The sequence below is a fragment of the Pholis gunnellus genome, assembly GCF_910591455.1.
Source record: "Pholis gunnellus genome assembly, chromosome: 13".
NCBI classification, from domain to species: domain Eukaryota; kingdom Metazoa; phylum Chordata; class Actinopteri; order Perciformes; family Pholidae; genus Pholis; species Pholis gunnellus.
Window position 1 is genome coordinate 4,289,026 of NC_136540.1, and position 21,768 is coordinate 4,310,793.

General features: G+C 41.8%; 1 protein-coding gene across 4 annotated transcripts in view; it reads left to right on the plus strand.

Annotated features, from left to right (window-relative positions):
• gtf2ird1 (GTF2I repeat domain containing 1) overlaps positions 1-18,279 on the plus strand; it is a 31,779-nt gene extending 13,500 nt beyond the window's left edge. For 2 of the 4 annotated variants that reach the window (XM_079171764.1, XM_079171767.1), the window contains exons 8-27: positions 1,745-1,828; positions 2,438-2,621; positions 4,902-4,927; positions 5,936-6,062; positions 7,659-7,702; positions 7,949-8,029; positions 8,569-8,739; positions 10,751-10,804; positions 11,162-11,242; positions 11,722-11,905; positions 12,524-12,585; positions 13,345-13,416; positions 13,629-13,896; positions 14,719-14,747; positions 14,853-14,900; positions 14,992-15,069; positions 15,878-16,070; positions 16,355-16,392; positions 16,486-16,592; positions 17,369-18,279. In XM_079171764.1, coding sequence (XP_079027890.1) covers positions 1,745-1,828; positions 2,438-2,621; positions 4,902-4,927; positions 5,936-6,062; positions 7,659-7,702; positions 7,949-8,029; positions 8,569-8,739; positions 10,751-10,804; positions 11,162-11,242; positions 11,722-11,905; positions 12,524-12,585; positions 13,345-13,416; positions 13,629-13,896; positions 14,719-14,747; positions 14,853-14,900; positions 14,992-15,069; positions 15,878-16,070; positions 16,355-16,392; positions 16,486-16,592; positions 17,369-17,437 — 2,000 coding nt within the window. In that variant the 3' untranslated portion in view covers positions 17,438-18,279. The remainder of the gene's footprint in view (positions 1-1,744; positions 1,829-2,437; positions 2,622-4,901; positions 4,928-5,935; positions 6,063-7,658; positions 7,703-7,948; positions 8,030-8,568; positions 8,740-10,750; positions 10,805-11,161; positions 11,243-11,721; positions 11,906-12,523; positions 12,586-13,344; positions 13,417-13,628; positions 13,897-14,718; positions 14,748-14,852; positions 14,901-14,991; positions 15,070-15,877; positions 16,071-16,354; positions 16,393-16,485; positions 16,593-17,368) is intronic. The other 2 variants (XM_079171766.1, XM_079171765.1) reach the window with 2 other exon arrangements.
• Positions 18,280-21,768: the final 3,489 nt, after the last annotated feature.

Genomic DNA, 21,768 nt, shown 5'->3' on the forward strand with positions numbered 1-21,768 from the left:
TTGAACCAGGACGATATACTATACAACACAGGTTTATTGGTCATTAGAGACAAGTTAGACAGACTGAAAGTTCACCTCTGTCACATCTTTTGTCTCGGCCAACAATTGTATTTTTGGATGTATAACTAAGTCAGACATATTGACTTGCTTTGAAAGTCATCACTAATAATGTGAAATATGAACTGCACAAACCTTAATGTGTGCAATATTTCCATCACATTTCCTCTTAATTAGCTTTCAAGTTAAATGTCAGTGTGTGTCGTTATTTTTAATCGATACGATTATTAGTGATCTTTAGCTGGTTGGAGGAATTTGTGTCCTTTGGACGGCTTTATATTTACAGACATAGAAGGGAATCAATCTTCTGATCGATCTTTCAGTAAGAACGCCAATAAGTGGTTCACAGCATGTGGAGTTATTCCTTCAGAAAGTATGAGAGATTAACAGGGATAGTTTGGAAGTTCTTAAGTGTGGTTTTATGAGGTTCTTTTCCAGAGTCAGTGTATTACTACAGTAGAGTTCATAGAAAACGACAGGAGTACATCAATGTACTGCTGTGGATGTGTGTTAGACACCATCAACATCAGTTTAAGTCTACGCTATACTTAGAATATTCGTATATGTACATTATATTTATTTTATCTTTAAGACTTTTTTAACAAAACCAGTAATTTTACCTCGCAGAATACAGGCTAATCTACCACCGCCTCGATTAGTTAGTTAGTGTTATTGTGTAACTTTGGTGTTTTAATTGGTTAGTTCAGAATCACCAAAGTCACACAATAACACAAACAAACAAACAGCAACTCTGTGTTCTGTGAGTTAAAATGAGCGTTGATAACGGCTTCAGTTCTCTGACATCAAGGTAAAGAGGTGAACATATTCTAAATATATCGTTCACTTAAACTGATATAGATTATTTTAGTGTCTAAAACACGTCCACAGCAGAACATTGATGTACTCCTGTCTGTTCCTCCAGACTCTGCTGTAGTGAAACACTGACTCTGGAGAAGAACCTCATAAAACCACACGTAAAAACATCAGTACTATCCCTTTAAGATCCAGATGGTTTTGAAAAAGTGTGATATGGAGTTAGATCTTTAACATGTGCACATGTTGCAGAACATTATATCATTCGACATTAGCTTAGCACAGACATATTGGTAGCGGCTGTTAAGTAACAAAAGATTGCTGCCTACAAAGAGGTTTGAGGTAGTTTGTAAACACCAACATGGAGAAGTCTTGATCACAATTCTTCATAACCAAATTTTAGGAAATCTTTATCAGAAAAGGTTGCAAGATGTATTTTTTTGCTCTCAAATATCAATAGCAGGATCAGCCTCAACAATACAAATAATATGTTGTCACAAATGAATATTCTAAATAAGTTCAAATCCGACATCCCAGAGGAGGTTTTTGTACATTTAGCTCTCCTTTGCCCTACTTGGATTTGCAGGCTCATGCTGTAGCCAAGCATTGTTTACTGAACAAAGTCTAAACTGTACTAAACCTGGACCATTAAGGGCTAAGCTACTACAATGTCAAGAGTAATCCCGTAAGAAGATTGCAGTTATTTCCCAAATTGACATGGAGTAAAACGGGAAAGATTCATTTCAGCTCTTCGGCATTCACCAGTGATATAAAGACCATTTGAATGTTAAAGCTCCACTAAACTTTGAACAAAAGAAGTGTGTTTTTCGTTTCACTGTGTGTAAAAAGCATTGACAGGAAGTCTTTCTTACAGAAAAATGGGACTCTTTCATTCGGGAAACTGAAGACATCAACACGTTGAGAGAATGTGTCCAGATCTTGTTCAACAGCAGATACGGTGAGCGTCTCTCTCTGTGCATTGAGGTATCCCTGCCTCCTCGAGCAACATGTTCACGCTCAGTGATGATTCCGTGCGTATCTCTGGATGTTGATGGATTGGGGTCAGTGCTTCGGTTTGATCATCTTCTCCTCAGTGATTCACAAGACAGGTTTTTATACACACTGTTAATTCCTACCAAAAAAAAGAAAGAAAGAGCTGGAAAGAGAGGAAGAAATCTCTTAAATATTTGCATCTTTTTGCCACTTATTTGAAATCATTCAAAAGACGCTTGCAAGCGAGCCAACTTCCGTGTACTTACTCAGCGGCTGCCGTGTGTCTCTACAAATTCAGCAAACATTTCGGCTCATGGGATCTGTTTTCCAGATTGTTTTTGTATCCGAGCCCAAAGCACCGATTATCATTCCCTTAAAGTTTAATTCCTCATTTAGCTGGAATTATCTTCCCTTCTGTAAACCTTTACATGGGCTGTGCATCCCTCTGGAGGCTGCTTTTCCTCATGCAAATTAACGTTTGATGAGTTACAAATGCATAAAGATGAAAACCCAACTTTTACTTTATAGTTAAAGTGAATATCTAAGTGATATTCTTATTGTTTTCTGCCTCCAGCCGAGGCCCTAGGTCTAGATCACATGGTGCCTGTCCCCTACCGCAAAATCGCCTGCGACCCAGGAGCCGTGGAGATCATCGGCATCCCGGACCAGATCCCCTTCAAGAGACCCTGCACCTACGGAGTTCCCAAGCTCAAGCGCATCCTGGACGAGCGCCACGGGATCCGCTTCATCGTCAAACGGTAACCGATGCTTTTCATCTCAGAAGCACTATTTTTAGTTTGCATGATGTACTGTTTTGTGATGTTTGGGGTTAATTCAAAGGATTGAGCGGCTGTAGTTCATTGTCGTCCACAAACAGTTTAGAATCGCCTCTGTATCTTTTATTTTGAAAGATCTTTTAATGAGCAGCCCTCCATGCGAGCTAGCCTGTACCATCTGCACGCTGCGTCCCGCTGACTGGTAAAGCGTTTCCATTCATGTCCCAGATGACTTCCTCCTCTCCAGCATATTGCGCCGCTCTTCCATCCGTTTGCTTGAGCTGATTTAAATGAGCCACCATGCCTCGTTCGAGATAACGCATCTCTTACCCAGCAGCTCATTAGTGCTAATAGAATTAGAGAAAGATTGAAAATGTGATTTATTTCAGAGCTGCATCACATTCCCATTGTCATTGGGAGATGCTCCAGATGCAGGCCCACCATGTCCTGTTTTTTTAGGCAATGTTCTTTGTTGACAGACTTTGTTCAATTAAAAGCAACTGATCGTTAATTATAACGGTTGGCAGCTTTAACAGGAACCTCATTTAAAGCGGCAGCCTTGCTGTTAATTATGTCCAGATGATATCACGAGTAATAACGAGCAAGTTTTAAATCACGTTATGAGCAGTTCACTTTCAAAATTAAAGGGAGGCAGATCAACACTCACTGGAGTGATTCTAAAAACCAATCATGGTCCGAAGTCAATCATCTCGACAGCTAATGGATGGATTAAATGTGGCGCGGACATTCATGGTCACCAACCGATGGATCTGGTGACTTTAGTCATCATCTGACTTTGTGACAGCAACTTCAGAATCTCCACTTCTCCAACACTTTGTGTCATAAAAGAGCCAATCGTTTTGAGTTAAATGAAAACACTAACAATGCTATCAAGGTAACAGTCCTGAAGGAAACGAGTGGCGTTTGTTGTATATGTTTCTTATTGTCAGCAAATCCCATAAAAAACTGCAATAAACACAAATCATTTCACTTTGCAAAGAGAACATGACCAAAAAAAGGCAAATTAAAAGAAGAAGAAATCAAAAGAATGCAGACTGGGTCTTTCCCTTTGTGTGTTCCAGGATGTTTGACGCACACAGAATATATCCTCACTGTCTCCCTCAGCCTCACTCCTACTGAAGCTGTAAACCAAGTCACAGAGTTATGTTTCCGGCAGGGCTGGGCAATTAATCCTATTTTATTTTTCAGCTACGATTTTCGTTTCCAGTGATAATGAAACAATATATTCAAGATGAAAGTGATTTTTGTGCCACTTTACGCTTCACAATGATGCCCTGGTTTAGTTTTGTGTCATAAATCCAGCGCACCCTGTTCCTTTTCAGCCGTTTACCACGCGTTGTGTGTGTGTGTGTGTGTGTGTGTGTGACTTGTTTTTTGCTGCGTCAACAACATTCATATCTTTACAACCAATGTGTAAATAATTAAATCGTTCCTCATAGATATTGCCTCTAAATTCGGCTCTCTTTTGCCACGCTCAAGCAGCCTCACTAATAATAGGCTCACTAATTTCCCAAAGCAGCTGTTGTTAGCAAAAGCCACTCAGAGAAGAGTAAACAGTAGATCTGCGTGGGACTATTTTCAGCGGCGCATTAATCCACATGTGGTGCTGTGGAGAGCACTCGCAGCAGGCGGGCGGCGTTGACTCAAAATAAACTACAGCGCCCGAGTTCACAGCAATGAAAGAAGCCGGTTTGAGCATCTTTTCATGGTATTTGTTGACAAAAGGAACAATGTAGAATATCACCGGCCCTGTGAGACCGACGTGTAACAACAAGGCCGTTTCTCTCGTGCCACCCTCAGACCAGACTCCAGATGTTTTACCCCACCAGAGGTGAAGAAATGCTAACAGCAATGATCTCAATGTGTTTTACGAGCGTTGACTCCAGTATAAAACAGGGACGTCTGGCTTTAATAAGTCAGCTAGTTAATAAACTACAGAGGAGAGTTTCAGAAGGCCGAAATTAATCTCCAACAAATGAATGTAAATAAACCGGATTTAAAGAAACAGTAGTGTGTGAAGTTCGACGGGTATTTTTAGGGGATTCAGTGATAACAGAGATATGACTCATTTACGGGACTGTTTGACTGGGACTGATCGTTTGAAGAGCAGTTAAAAAGCTATTACCGACGTCTCCCTCCACATGTACAGCGATTCGCATCATGAGATTTTGCCCCGAGAGCTGAAACACTCTTTGAACTCGGTGACTAATGGCCTATTTCCTTTTTCTCTTTGTGTTCCAGAATGTTTGATGAAAGGATTTTCACTGGTAAGACTAATCTTTTTTTTATTTCAACACCATTTTCTCACGCATATGAGCTGTGATTTGGCTTCATTCATAAAAACCTGCCGGTCTGTCTCTAATCACACTTGAAAATGTTCCAGTCTTTCTAGAATTACAAGGTTTCTGTTTGAGATTTTAATTCATTGTATAGTTTATAATAGTTGACCTCCATTTGTCATGCTGTTGTATCTTCACCCTCCTGATATTGATTACGATACCGAGTATCGATACCAGTACGTTAAAAACTAAAAAGTCATAATTCCATATTTATTTTGTATTGCTGTAAAAACAACTCCTTCAAACTAAATGAGTTGTAGACATTTCTTGCCAAAAACATATTTTTTACAAGATTACATTTAAACAAAAAAATAAAAATAATTTAACCCTTCACCCAATTCTCGTTTTTACTGAATGGAGCTTGAACGCATCATAATGCAACCTCCATTAACTCTGTGGACGTTAAGTTGCTCACCTCCTACGGATCGGATATTTAGAGTTCCTGTGTAGCTTAATGAGCTGATGAATTATATGATATTATAATATCTGATAGACTTGTGTACTTGCTGATACCCAATCCATCATTTTCGGCTGCATCAAAGACGTTTGTGATACTGGTATCGGTGTCGGAACAACTGTAAACCTCCACAGGCTACATTCATCATAAAGTAGCACACTGGTGTCTATATTGAAGGCAAATTCCCAGTTTATTATGTTCACCTCGCTGAAAATATTGCCGTCTTATGAGACGACCTCAGAGCTAATTTAAATGAATAAATCATCTACCTCCTGTCAAAGGGAACTGTGGGTAAAATGTCATTATTTCATGTTTGCTTTGTGAGCTCAGCATTCGGCCTCACACTATTTGAGAATCTTGACAATTAATTACTGTAACTGGCTACCAGAGAGAGTGCTTATTTATATATTTACAGCCCACAGATGTTCCTCGCTGATGGGATGTTTGTTTATCTCCTGTTGTCTTGTTTTTTGACGAAGCCGCTGGCAAGATCGCGAGGGAGGATGGCAAGCACGACCCGGGCTCCATGCCCGAAGACGGCTTCCTCGACAATCTGAGCATCCCGCCCACCGCAGCCGAGCCGGTCAGCAATCCTCACAGCAGCAGGTCAGAGCCACGCTCACACACATTTAGTTTGTAACCCGGAGGTATGAGAGGCGTCAGGGCCAAACTCTATCGCATCTAGAGCTGCCGTTACTCTTATTGTGGACTGAATGAAGCTGTTTATATATATATATATGTTGTATTTATATTCTACATTCCTAATGTGACACCAGCTGTGATGTGCTTAGTTTTACCGACAGTCCTTAATTCACATTTTGATAAATATGACTAAATACATAAATCAACTGATGCATTTTTTAAAAATCAGTGCAGGTTACCTCAAATCTCAGAATAACTGCCGTCGTCATATAATCTGTTGGTGCTTAGTTTACCAGATTTTTCAGATGAGGGGAATACTACACCTACAAAATGACCGTTTGTATATCAACCACTCTCCCTGAGTTACCTCGAAGAAAACGTTCAACTCTAAGGTGAACAGAGAAAGAGAGTCTTGATGAATTGGGCGGCGTTTAGCAACAGCTCATGCAGTGTATTCCAAGTCTCATTTATCTCTTTATTTATGCTCCTTACTTCCCAAACAGCTGCATCTAAATGCTAAAACTTTACTATTTAAAACCCTTTAGATTCGCACCGACGAGTAGCGCCTGTGAGTTTATGAGTTTAAAGTGTTTTAAATAGTAAAGTTTTAGCGAAGAGGCAGGTGTCACTGTCCCAAACGAGGGAGTTCACGAGTTGATCAGGGTCTTGTTCACCAGTGAACAGGAAGTGACCATATCTGGACTCAGGAGGAGTGACGTAGAGACGCCATATACGTCTCTGGTAGAGAGACCTGTCAGTCACCGTGTAGCCCCGCCCTAAAGCATCCCCTGCTTTATGGTCTGTTTGACTCTAAATGGACCATCATTTACTAAATGAACATCATGCTGTATTGAAGAAGACTTGAAACTAGAGATTGAGACCATAAACTCATGTTTACAATGTTTACTGAGGTAATAAATCAAGAGAGAAGTAGAGTCATTTTCTCATAGACTTCTATACAACCAGAGGAGTCGCCCCCTGGTGGCCATTAGAGAGAATGCAGCTTTAACACATGAAGCTTTGACTTCACTCAGCAGAACCGGCGGTTGCCGCGTATCTCGGATACAGGCAGCCAAAATGAAACACCCTTACTTGGTAGAGCTCAGATATCTGGAAGGATATCGGACTACAGAGGTGGTTCAACATCTGATCCCTTTAGAGGTTTTTCCCGGCTTGTCCAGCTAGTAAGAAGCCTCCGGGGTAGACCCAGAACACGCTGGAGGGTTTATAAATCTCCTCAGGGTTCCTCAGGAAGAGCTGGGATACGTTGCTGGGTAGAGAGAGACGTCTGCAGACTCCTTCACCGCGGAGGCACGAGAGAGAAGTTTTCTTTAAGAACTCAAGGTAACACAGGGTGATGTACAAACGGTCAATTTAGGGGTGAAGTATTCCTTTAAGCCAAATCTGCAATCTCATTCAACCTAAGTGTCCTCATAGTCAGTAGCCAGTGTTGAGCCCTCGAGCAGTTCTTGTGTCCCACCACCTAAGTGCTTATGTATTTTTAATGAACCAGTTTTGTAATTTGGTAGTCACCTGAGTGTGTTTTATTTAATCTCACAGATCAGCAAGTGCATGCGTGAGTCCCTTGGCTGACTGTGAAGCAGGTATGTGCAAATATAAGCATTTCTGCATTATTAAAACTTTTTGTTCATATTTTTTGATGTAAAAAAAGATTCAAGTTAAAGTTTTTAAAGCAATGTCAGTGGTCGTCGGGAGTCTCTGAAGACAATGTCCCATCATGTTTTACAGTCCAGTCAGTTCAAACACACTCTGTCACCGTCTCTGAATCTGTTTAACACGGCCGTGAAACACTCGGCCACGCACTGATGGGAAGTGTTCGATCCCCGCAGGTCCTTCAGGAGATTGCATTCCTTTGAAAAGGATTAAAACGGAGCCTCCGGATGGGGACATCATTCAAGTCACCGTGCCAGGTAAGGGTGCAGAACTTTAAAAAATAAGGAGTCTTGCTCTCTACGGAAATATAGTGGAAACGCAAGCAGAACCAGAGGACTTCTTCCATGTTTAAGCTTCAGGTTACAGGTCGTTGGAGTGCAAACACTGGACACTACGCCGGTAATAATATCCCACAAAGCAATGAGTCAACATATAGACAACATAGAGCTCACATCCACACTTACGGGTAATATAGAGTCATCCATTAACCTAAGCTTGCATGTCTTTGGACTGTGGGAGGACGCAGGAGACCCCGGAGAGAACCCAAGCTACAAACTCCACACAAACAATAGGACACATTGAGTAGATAATGCATAGTGTGTGATTTTGGATGAAGTGTCGCTTTTTTGAAGATTTCAAGGATGAGGACTAACGATAATGGTAATGTTTTGGGTAAACACACACTTGTTTTTTTAGCTTTGTCTATGTCGGTTCTACATCTAAGAAAATAAAAGCAGCTATTGAGGAAATATCTAAATGTATTTTAGAGTGAAAATGTTGCTGTTTGTGTCATCAGAGGCTGGTACAGGAGGGGAGGAGCCCAGCGAGTCGGTGGCCGAGCCGGTCGCAGCTGCAGCGTGTCCGCCCACGGCCTCGCCCGCTGCTCCCGCTGCTCCCTCTGCTCCCTCTGCTCCCTCTGCTCCTTCTGCTCCTTCTGCTCCCATTCACCAAATGGAGAACCACGCAGGTGAGCTCAGCCCCCCCCCCCGCCTCCGTTTCACCCACCTCCTTTCTCACCGCAGCCCCCTGGAACGCCAGCTCCACCCACAGCCGCCGCGGTGCCACCCGGCGCCTCCCACCGCCCCCCTGCACTCTCTGGCTGTGTTTGTAGGGAGCTAGAATAAGCTGCCACACGTATGAAAACACCTTTCTCAGATACCTTTTAGTTTGTCCTTCCACTCTCCCACTTCCCCCACGACCAAAACCTCATAGAACTCATAGCTCCGAACACCCCCCCCCCCCCCTCACTCCCTAAACTCCGGCCCACTGTAGCTCTTCTCTTCTCCCCGGTCTGACCATCACTCGCTCTCCTCTGTGAAAGGCACCATGTATCAGCAGAAAGGTTCACACTGATGCATTGTGCCGATTTCCAGCTTGCCCTGTAGTCCTGCAGAATGATTAGAGATGTCTTAGAGAGACAAAGCTGCTCCTCAAACATCCTTTCAATGCTCCCAAATCCCACCGTTCTCTAACACGGACCTGCTCCCCTTAAAAACTACAGTGAAGACCTCTGAGCAGACTCCTCTCTCTTTCTAAACGGCACCCGCCTCATTTATCACAAGTGGTAATAAACAGCACTTCTGCTGTCATTTTATTTATTTAGTTGTTTTTCACCTTAAAGGGTTGCCCCCCCCACCCCACCCCCAAATTACAAACACATGTTCCTCCCTATCTCTACTGGTATCTAACCAAGCAGATACTTTAGGTTTAAGTTGTCTGAACACAACAAACTACATTCAATTCACCAGCAGAAATCTCTGTGAGCTGACCCTTTAAGCTGACTTGTGCATTCAATAGCGGTTAAAGAATGGCAGAAAGATCATTGGGTTGTTTCCACATTTCAGAAGCACGTCTATAAAACGTATTGTTTTAGCTTGGATCATCAATGAAACTGTCAAAAGCCAGACACCGTGTTAGTTTCTTATGAATAAAATAGATGAAGGTATAAATGAGGCCGAGGCTCCAGGGAGGGAAGAGTCTGCTCAGAGTGACGCTGGGCTCAGCGTACGATGCTTTCAGGAGGCGTTTTGTTTTATTTTGTTGATTTGATTGTGCTTTGTTTAAGTTTTCTTTTCTTTCACAAATGACCACTAAAGGAAAGAAAATGAAGGTAAGTGCAGCAAATGTCACACGTAGAATTATGTTGCTGTTTAAATGCTCTTTTATTCAAGTGTTCATTCGTTGCTAATTTTGCATTATACGTAGTAAAGTAAAAATCTATGCAGGAGTTTGCAGAGATCTGCATACAGAAGTCATTCTGCTTCTGCAGTGTTGGACGCTGTTAACTGTCCAAACAGTTTCACAGCTCTATAGATGTAGATGACGGAGGATCTCCCACTAAAGCACACAGCATTTCCTGAATAAGAGAATAAATGGACTCCTTATTATTATTTAGTTTTGCTTCTTGCATTGAACTTAAAAGTTGAGCCCCAATTAGACGCCGAGTTCCTTTTACCCGCTGGGTGTGGCTACACGTTTTGACCAACCAGCATTCGGTGCTGAAAAATGAGAAACCAACGTGGAAGTGCCAGAGTGGCCACTTGAGGCTCCAGAAGCGAGTCTTTCTCCATAGATGTCTATGTTAAAACGTCCAACTTTACAGCAGGAATAAACATGTTTACAGCCTGGTACAAAAAGAAGGTTTTGGTCTCCATCGCTAAAATCCTTTAGTCCATAAGGGGCCACCGAAAACTGATTGATCCAAGTTGTAGCCTGCTCCGGTTATTTTGTCCAGCCCTGTATATACAAGTACACACGAGCTTTCAATAAACTCTTTTACAAATGTAATAATTACTGCAGGAGAACATCTGGGAATGATTTAGTTGTTAATTCACACTGACTGCTGTTCTGCAAAGCCAATGAAAAAGTTACCAGTAAAGCATCAAGACGTTTGTTTTCCTTAATAATTCATCACATATTTGAATTGTGTGTTGTGTAATTGTTTGAAAGCTGCTGTATGTTTGTCTTTCTTCCTGCAGCTGAAGCTCTGTCACCGAGCGCCGCGTCTCAGAGCGTCAGAAGATCCTCTGAAGGTACCGACTCGTCCTCTGTTTCACTTTCACCTATTATGATATTGTTATGAATATGATCTTGTTGGAGAGGCAGAGCGGAATAACATAAAACCTCTACAGACTACAGAGCCTTTTGACTCCACCGACAGCCCTAAATGATAGGAAAACACCCTTTATATGTTCTGCGTGAATGCTGTTTTCATTTTCTTAACAATCTATTATTTCTACAATCTTTCTTGGACTTAATTATGACAGAACTGACATTATTTTGCGTTTACTTCAGGTGCAGCTCAGTTCATTTGTGCTCACATCCACCTGTCAGTTGTGGTGCAGAGTGATCGTTCTCTCCTAATGCTCCTGGTTGTTTGACTCCTTTAGCGGGGAGTCTGGTGGAGGACATTGGTGAAATGATTCTTCAGCTGCGGAGACAAGTGGAGAGCCTCTTCAGCATTAAGTACGGTAAGCTGCCTGTAGCCGCTCATACGAGGGCAGGAAGCTCACGACCTCCACCGGCGCACAGCAAGTCAACCGTTAAGCTTTTATAGTCCATTCAAATAGTTACAAAATATACATCAGAATTAGTGTGGGAGAGAAAAAGTGTCGTCCCTGGACAGATGTTACAAGGTCACCCTAAAAAACACAAGTTATTCATCATTTATACTTTATAAGCATGAAGAAAGCGTCAGAACACAAGAGAGAATAATAACATCGCACTTTATCAATGAAGACATGCATAAAACAACACATGCAAAGCTTAAATATGAGGGGTGATTATGTTCATAGAAACATGGACTGAAGACAAAATGATGCATTGTTAGACGCTAAAAACATCCGGAGCAGAAGCAGAAGATATAAAAGCATGCAGAGAGTGTGAAACATATAAATGAGTCAGTCTGACGCAGCAGAACACCGATAGAAGCCTTTCTCCTCTTCCTCAGCCGACGCTCTGGGTCTTCCTGAACCGGCCACGGTGCCCTACTCCAAGTTCCAGATGTACCCGGAGGACCTGTACGTCAGCGGGCTGCCGGAGGGGATCTCCATCCGACGGCCCAACTGCTTCGGAGCGGCCAAGCTGCGCAAGATCCTGGCTGCTAGCGGTCAGATCCAGTTTGTCATCAAAAGGTGAGAGCAGTAATCTGCAGGGGAAGTGTTCTGTGTATCATTAAAGTACTTCCTTTAATATCATTACTTCATTTGACAACAATGGAATCTATATATACAACTTAATTACAAGTTGCTACAGGTGTTACCAATGTTGGGGGACACAAATAGAGGCTCCATGTGCTATAAATATTGAACTTTCTACATTTTAACAGCCTCTCCTCTCTCCTCTTCTTCTCTCTCCTCTCCTCTCTCCTCTCCTCTCCTCTCTCCTCTCCTCCCCTCTCTCCTCTCTCCTCTCCTCTCCTCTCCTCTCTGCTCTGTGTTCACTTCCTGAAGTTCAGTCAAAGTTTCTCTGATTTGTTGTCACATGACTGTTGGTCTCAGATGAATCAATCATGATTTCATAGTTTCACAGTTTAATGTTTCTACACAATCTGGTTAAAGTAAACGGTTCATTTGGGGCGAAATTTCAAATGAGAACATGCAGAATAAAATGTTTTTGATGAAATATCACGACTTTAAGTTTCTTTCTCTGACGGAAGCGTTTGTCTCACAAGATGTGTTCAAGGACCGTCGAGGACACTTTAATTTAGGACTCACTCACCGCTTTGTAAGAATCGTTCTGTTCGTCTCCAGGCCGGAGCTGCTGACGGAGCAAGTCAAACAAGAGATGCCTTCCATGCCCATCTGTGATCCAGGTATGTGTTCGCCTTATACTTTATGTATTTACATGTAAATAACTGAACACAAAGATACACTCAGCCTGTTCTTCAGCGAAGAGTTCCCCAAAATACAACAACAACACAACCTTCTGCAATAACATGAGTAGTTCACTTAAAAGCCTTTGTGCATGTCGTGGTCATGAATATGTGATCGTTTATTCTTTATTCTGCCGACATTAGTCGTCTTCTGCATGCAAGATATGCGCAGACAGCACTACATGTACCATGATGCCTCTGGGTTCTAGCAGCTGCTTTAGGGTTTTGTTTGCACCCGTAAATAACAGAAGAACTCCTCTGTGAGTTCTCCTCACAGTATCCGAATGCTGCACCGGTAACATTTAACCTTCTGCACACGAGCAAAGTCGTTTCTCATCCTCCTGTACCTGCAGTAAACCTTTTAAAAAGGATGTTGTAGTATTAAACGCTGCGAGGACAGGAGGGAGGCTGCGAGCACAATATTCCACCATCTGTGAAGTTAATAATGCAGCCTTAAGATGCTGCTTGCTCCGTCCTCGGCACGCTTGAAATGAGGAGGTCAAATCCAGTTCATGTGCTATTTATAAAACCACTCTTCTCAGGGGAAAAAAAGAAAGTCCTTGCAGGGATTTTCCTGCAGCTGTCTCTGCTTTTATTCTTTTATTTATTTGTGACAGAGCCCAGCTGCTGGAACAAGGAGCAGCTCTGAACGTTTGTTGTTGCCAGTAAATCTTATTTGTAAATGTTGTTTTTCTAAAGAGCTGGACGCCAATGATTCAACTCCAGAAACAGAGGACACTGCAGCTGTATCGAAGAGACCTGGTTTCTCAGGTACGTCCAGGTTCCCCTGCAGCCGGACTTTAAAGCTCATATTTGATGTATTGATTAAACATAAATGTGCATCACTTCTCACTTTAAACAGTCTACAGTTTGATGACAGCAGCACCCTAAAGAAGTGAGGTTTAAATAGATGAATCTCCCTCTCTCCCTCTCTCTCTCTCTCCCTCTCTCTCCCTCTCTCTCTCTCTCCCTCTCTCTCTCAGAGTGCCTGGAGTCCAAGCTGTCCAGGATCGACCTGGCCAACACGCTGCGCGAGCAGGTCCAGGATCTGTTCAACAGGAAGTATGGGGAGGCATTGGGCATCAAGTACCCCGTCCAAGTGCCTTACAAGAGGATCAAGAACAACCCGGACTCGGTCATCATCGAGGGCCTCCCCCCCGGCATCCCCTTCAGGAAGCCCTGCACCTTCGGCTCCCAGAACCTGGAGAGGATCCTGGCGGTCGCCGACAAAATCAACTTCACCATCACCAGGTGTGAATCCCACGCCGTCACATGATCGCTCCAGCACCTGTGACGGAGTTCCATTGGTCCAAACAATCGTCCTTCGCTGCGATACAGATCTCGTTCATCGAGTAAAAGATAATTAAAGAGCACATTTCAACTCAAGGGCAGCTTTCAAGTTTAAATAGTTAAAAAAGCATTAATATGAATTATTATTATCTTCGCCAGGAAATGATGAGATCGATTGTGTGTGTGTGTGAGTGTGCGTGAGTGTGTGTGCATCTATGTGTCTGTCCACGGCTGATCTCACAAATCAGATAGCAGAGCCGACTGCATCGCCGCCTCTGCTCTGCGGCCAGAGACACAGTTATTCTGGGCCTTTTTTATTGGACATCAACCTCCCGTTTATCTTATCGACTTGAAACCTAAATATAAGCTGCAGTGATGTCGGTGGGATGAATCTGAGGCCTCTACGCACCAGGGGAGGTCTTTTTCATGCAATTAATTCTCATGTATTTCTTTCAAACCGTTGTTTTTGTAATTATACTTTCACTACACAACGGAAATATTACACGCCGAAGAAGCAATGTACGTTTTCTTTTACGCTGCGAATAGAAGGCATCAACCAATCAGGTCTTCATTTGTATTTATATTTAAAATAATTATAAAACAACACGTAGTCTGAACCAAGATGGCAAACTTCAGAGGCAGCGCAGACCAGACTCCTTCTGTTCTTACCTTTCACAATAAAAGCCCTAGACTTATAGTATTCATATGATAATATATAATACACTGAGAGCAGCCTTGTAGCTACGTCTGTTCAACATTTAACTTTCTATTTGTTCTTTGCAGACCTTTCCAAGGACTCATTCCTAAACCAGGTGAGAACACAATTATTTTGTTCAACATAAAAGCTCATTAAATAAGCATGACGTAGCACAGAAATATGACTGGAGAGTAATATTGACACAGAGCTTTTTTATCAGCACCTCGACGCGTCACTTTACTAAAGAAGGCCTACGCCTCAATCAGCGGTGAGCAGAACGTCTTTCTTGCAGCCACATTTTTCCTGCTGTTACTTTATTTGTGAAAGCGTTTATTAACCGGATCCTCTTCCGCTCACAGATGATGACGACATTAACCGCATGGGGGAGAAAGTCGTCCTCCGAGAGCAGGTCAAGGAGCTGTTCAACAAGAAATACGGTGAGTAGACTTCCTCTGTGACCTGTATGGAAGCCCATTCCCGCAAGCAAAATAAAATAAAAAAATAAAATATCCACCCAAAAAATAAATAATATATATATCCACCCAGAAAAAGAAAAAAAAATAATATTTTTTTTTGTTTGTTTTTTGTAGCCGGAAAAAGGTAAAAAAAAAAAGATTATGTTTTTTGCTAGCAAAAGAGATTAGAAGTGCGCATGCGCTTCAGTGACGATCTCCTCACAGGTCCCTTCATCCCCTCGCCAGTCTTTCCATGAAAACGACATGCAATTCTACATATTAATACTTATAATGATATATAAAATGATATATAACATCTAACATTTACAAAAGTCACCAGTAATAGTTACCTTGTGTAGAATTGCATGTCGTATTTTTTCCGGCAAAAAATAAAAAAATTAATTTTTAAAATTTTGTTTTAACTTTTTTCCGGCTACAAAAAAACAAACTGGGTGGATATATATATTATTTATTTTTTGGGTGGATATTTTATTTTTTTATTTTTTTTGGGGTGGATTTTTTATTTTATTTTGCTGGCAGGAATGGGCTTCCATAGGCACGTCCAACTAGAGTTTATGCTGTTCTTTGATCTTTGTCATTCTGGACATTTTTACATGAAATAAACATGAATGTAATCCAAGCTAAATATGTGACACAATAAGAAGCCTTTTATCTGACACAAAGCAGAATACCGTCATTAGAATAATACGTTGAGTTAAAAGGAGCACTGGTGATCAAAAGGCTTCATTTCTTGTCTCTCTTGTGTGGTTCCTGATGGCGGTGCGTTCAGGTGAGGCTCTGGGCTTAGACCGCTCCGTCGTGGTCCCATACAAGCTGATCCGTGGCAGTCCGGAGTCTGTAGAAGTCGACGGGCTTCCGGACGACGTCCCCTTCCAAAACCCCAACACCTACGACATCGTGTGCCTGGAGAAAATCCTTCAAGCCGCAGACAAAGTAACATTCAGCATCAAGAGCCAGCTGCAGTGAGTGTTTGAGACACCTGAATATTCAGCAGCGCGCTGTCACCACGCCGCCTGCTTCACTTGGGAATTTAGCTTTTATTTTGCTTCTGCTGTTTAAGCTCATTATGGTTTATTTATGCTCTGGATTTAAATCCAGTCAAAGAATAAATCTTCCTCTGCAGCGAATGTAAATAATATGAAATAGCGAACAATATGTTGACGTTGAAGCGGTTAAGCTCTGATAGAAGAATGGAGGCAGAGTTGAGTTTTTTAAAGTGTGTTTCTGTCTGTTTTCTCTCTCGCAGACCCTTTGCAGAGATCTGTAGCCAGGCTTGTAACACAGGTAGGTGTTTGAGTCCCTCGTGTCAGTCGACGCAGAGCTCCGATCTTTAGAACCGCGGGGAAGTTAAAAAAAAACACCTTTTTGTGTCTCCAGTAGCAACAGACGCTTCCACCAATCGACGAAAGCGCAAGAGAGTCCAGGAGAGCAGCCGAGGATCCGCCTCCTCCGACCTGATGTCAACCAATCAGATTCCAGTGATGGTGAGTTCGAGGAACCAATGATTGATGACGTGTGATGGAGGTTTAACGTAGTAAATCTGTTCTGCAGGTAACAGGAAGTAATCCTGAAGAAAGTCTGGTGATATTCTGTACACGCACAAATGTACACGCATGCTCTGCACGATGTTTCACGTTAATGTTATATATATATTTATATATATGTATATGTATATACATATATATATATAGCACCTGTTAAAAGCAGTGTTTACAAAGTGCTTTGACACACAAAGCAAGAGCACGACAATGAAACAACAGAAACCTCAAGGGTGAGGCCCAACTAAAGACTAAGGTAACATTTAAACCCTGATAATACAATAAAAACAATCAATACGATAAGAACAAAATGTATTTAATAAATAAGTATAAAAATAAAATAATAAAACAAAGCAGTAAAAAGAAGACCTTGAGTTAAAGCCCGTCTGTAACAAAGACTTTTAAGAAGAGATCTCTTCAGGCAGGACGTCCCAGAGTCGAGGGGTCCTGATGGTAAAAGCATGGTCACCTTAGCTTTGCTCATATTCGATATTTCTGCTTAATGTCTCGGGGCCAGATGATATGAAACAAGAGACGAATGAACAATAAACACGGGGACATTTCATGTAGTATAATCTGTGATCTCATTCCTCTGTTACTGAATGTTAAAAGCACGTTTTGAGGCGAGGTCAACGACCTCTTTCCGCTGATGAAAAGCCTTTTTAATTTTCCCGCTCCACCATTACGGCTGACTTTTCCTCCGCCCTTGTCTTTGCCTGCAGCAGTGGCCCATGTACATGGTGGACTACAGCGGGGTGAACGTGCAGGTTCCCGGGAAGGTCAACTACTGAAGGACGGACCCGGCCTCCTCACGCCTCCTCACTCACACTTTGTCAGAGACTAAACAAACGGAGCACAGAGAGCTGAGTGTCGGAGGAGGATCAGCAGAATGTATGTGGATCAAAATGTTTTCTGTCGGCAGGACGCAGCCGTCGCTTCTCCTTCTGAAGCGGAACACGACGGTAACTTTCTTTCTTTCTTTCTTTCTGCAAAGATGAAAACGTTACGAACGTTTTTGTCCATCCACTGAGTCACGTCGCTGTACCCGGCATTTAGTTGCAATGTATTACTGACACACACACACACACACACACACACACACAAAAAACAAAAAATGTCTTTGATAACAATCTGGTTCCATAATATTCAGATATTTGTACTTTTTATTTATTATATTTATTGAAATATAACATTATGTGCAGGGATGTAAAATACATGGTTCTGTTCTTCAGCTCACGACACTAACACGGGCGCTACTCGTGGAAACTGCTGGAATCAGATTAAACAGCAGCTCATGAAGTGTCTTAACTAAAGGAAATCAAAAGAAATGAAAGGAGACGAAGCGGACGTCACAACGCGGGAGCTTCAGTACGCGTTCAGTACGCGTTCAGTACACGAGAGCTTCAGTGCGCGTTCAGTACGCGAGAGCTTCAGTACGCGTTCAGTGCGCGAGCGAGAGCTTCAGTGCGCTGCCTTCTTGCGTTAGCGCCACATTAACATGTAAGATATGTCATTTAAAAGTCAGCCTGAATGTATCATGTAAAGGAAAGAATGGTATGTTATTACTGCGATGACCATATTTAATAATGCTGTACCTTAACGCCAATTAGGCCTTTGAAATAAAATGTGTTGCCTTGCACTTTTCACTTTGTTGGGAGTTTATTTTTTTCAACAACAGCTAAGGGCTCCATGTTTACTTCCTGTCGGCTCACAAACGCTGCAACAAGGAAATAAACTGGGAAACGTTCATGTTTGCTGGGAAATAGTCTTTATATCAAAGAGTCAAGTCTTTTGTGAAGCTCTGTCAAAAATAACCACAAGTCAACTTTTATTTACTCAGTCAAGAAGTTTTATGGGTTTTTGATAAATATGCTTTTTCTTTTTTTTTACATCTTTGCGTCTTTTTTAAGGAAGAAATGCTAATTTCTGAGCTCTGTTGAGGTATTTGTTTGGTGACAAAAGACTCAAAGGTTTGTATTTCCTAACAGTTTCCCAGGAAGTTACCTGGAAATATATTATAAATATTATTTTACATGGGGTGAGGTTAACATTATTGTTCTATCGCATAGTTAAAATAAAGAAAAGTTGCAGCTACCTTAATTAATCACTTCTTTTTTATTTGCACCACCTGGCCAGCAGCTAAGTGACCCAAATCAAACACACCCACGAGGTTGCCTCAACAGGTGCATGCTGGGTAGTCAGCTCAAAATGTTTGAGTAGCACAGAGGTAGAGTGGACTGGTTCTACTGGGACTCAGAGGTAGAGTGGACTGGTTCTACTGGGACTCAGAGGTAGAGTGGACTGGTTCTACTGGGACTCAGAGGTAGAGTGGACTGGTTCTACTGGGACTCAGAGGTAAAGGGGACTGGTTACCTGCATGGACCACGGAGCAGAGACCTGGAGCAGAGCAGATTGGTGAGGACTTTGCGGTGCACGGTGAGTACAATGACGTAACACGCTTCACGTGTCTTTATGTTTTGCTGTGATGTTTGTCTGCAGCCGCTGTGGAGTTTATATTGTGATGTTTTATACTGCTGTAGATTCTATGAGAAGTAGGTTATTTGAACATAAAGAATAAAGTCGAGCTGCACAATTAATCTAAATTTAAGGTGAAATGTGTCAGATTACCATTAGAATAACATATTGTGCTGCAGAGATGTTCTGTTCTGCATCCTGTTTACAGAAAGCTTCTTCATGCACCGAGCAGGTTTCTGCTGTTTTACTTTCACAACTTCTTTCAGACTAGAGGAAATATTTATTTCACCACTTTGTCTGTTTGCATCTGTAGATTTCTCCTAAATTCACCAAAAGTCGCCTCATTGGCCTGAATGTGGTCTCTACTCTAACCCAACATGAAGAATAAACTACTGTAAGAAACAACCATCATAGCAAAATGTGTTATTTAATTAGAGGGTAAAGACATTTATATATATATATATATATATATATATATATATATATATATATATATATATATATTATTTTAGAAACATTAAAATGAATTTGCATATTGTGTAAAAAGGAAATAAACAGCGAGTATCAGGCGGCAACCTCCGGCTCTGAAAAGAGAAGCAATGCTTCATGTGTTAAAGCTGCATTCTCTCTAATGTCCAGCAGGGGGCGACTCCTCTGGTTGTATAGAAGTCTATGAGAAAATGACTCTACTTCTCTCTTGATTTATTACCTCAGTAAACATTGTAAACATGAGTTTATGGTCTCAATCTCTAGTTTCAAGTCTTCTTCAATACAGCGTGATGTTTATTTAGTAAATGATGGTCCATTTAGAGTCAAACAGACCATAAAGCAGGGGATGCTTTAGGGCGGGGCTACACAGTGATTGACAGGTCTCTACCATGGTGTTGTCCAGTCTTGAAGTTGTCCGTGTTTTCGTCTTTGAACTTGAACTCTTTGTGTGTTTTAGTATCTTAGCATTCAGATGTTTTAAGCTCCGCCCTCTCGTGTCACTTCTGGTTGCAAAAGAAACCAAGATGAGGACGAATATACAGTCTTTGCAGACCACAGGATTGAATCCCTGTGTGATACTTTAAATACGAAGCCACGAGGAACTGATGGACAGTAATGACCTTTTATTGATAGAATAAAGCTCCTGTGAGAGTCGAGTGTTAAAGGGTCCATCGTATAACATCATGTAATGAGTATATGAGGCCTTTTAAGAGGCCCGGGAGCACCCTGAGGGTTTTACTGCTACAATATTCAATGATCATCAGCCACACACGAGTTGATGGAAGTAGATCAGCGTTCCTCTTCGTCACCTCAAGGCCTTTCTTCTTCTTCAGGAAGAGAACTGAAGTGTAGATAAAGTCAAGAGTCGGGATTCATTTTGACGTATTTCTTTATTACAGACGTTTGTTTTTCTTTTCTCTTCAGCGTTGCTTATTATACATGTTCAAGTTCACCTGTGCTGCAGCACAGTGAGCAGCATCACGTGAATACAGGAAGTGAGATCATAGCCGGCGAGGGGGGGTGGGGGGGGCATTAACATGCTCGCCACGGCTTCGTGTGTCTTGTTTAATCAAGACGAGTTTGCTGACCTTGATTGTCACACTGTCGAGTGTTCTTAGCCTTTTTGTTTTATTTTATTTAATATCGGTTCCCGTCTGTCTGGACGTCAGCATCGAGGTCGTGGAGCTAGAAGCACGATGTCGCCTCGTCCCTTCGTTTAAACTGAGGAAACAAAGCCTGCAGGACTCCTCTGGGAGCCGTTACTGCAGATTAGAAACATGACGAATCACCGGGAGAGAGCATTAAACATCTGCTTATGGAGTCAAATATTACAACAGATGGTCCGATCAGAAGTCGTGTTAAATGTTAAACACACAGCTGTATCCTAGTGTCATGTTTTGTTAAGTATTGCCTCTTCTCATCAGGCTGATAGACTCACTTTGCCACGAGAAGTTTTAGTGTCTTTCAGCAGAAACACTTTCATTGCGTAACCTCCCAAAGTTCACTGCATTGAACCCTCTGAACCCAAAAACACACCGCCGTGTTTTCTTTAAACGATCTCCGAAAAACGACAGTTTATCACAGCCAGAAGAAAAACCAACATCGTCAGATTTGTATCTTTTCCAACAGTCCTTGAACACATCATGTGTGACGAACACTACCGCCACAGAAAGAAACCGAAACGAAGCTTAAAATCGAGATATTTCACCAAAAACATTTCTATTCTACATGTATCTTTTTAAAATGTCTTTTTAACCAGATTGTGTAGAAACATTAAAGTTGTGAGCTCCTCAGTGAAACTATGAAGTTATGATTGATTCATCTGAGACCAACAGTCATGTGACGACAAATCAGAGAAACTTTGAGTGAACTTCAGGAAGTGAACACAGAGCAGAGAGGAGAGGCTGAAACATGTGAATAGTTTAATACGTAAAGCCTCCATTGTTCTTTCTAACATTGGTAACACTTGTTGTAACTTGGAAACAAGGTTGTGTTTATAGATTCCAGTGTTTTCCAATTGTTGCAAAATAAATTATCAAAGAAATGCAACTTTATTAATGATTTCTGTTGTTCTGCACTAAAGACATGTTCTAGTTCTACTTCTAGCCACCACTGTGCTGTCTCCATAGAGGTTCAGGACTTTTATATATTGCAGTGA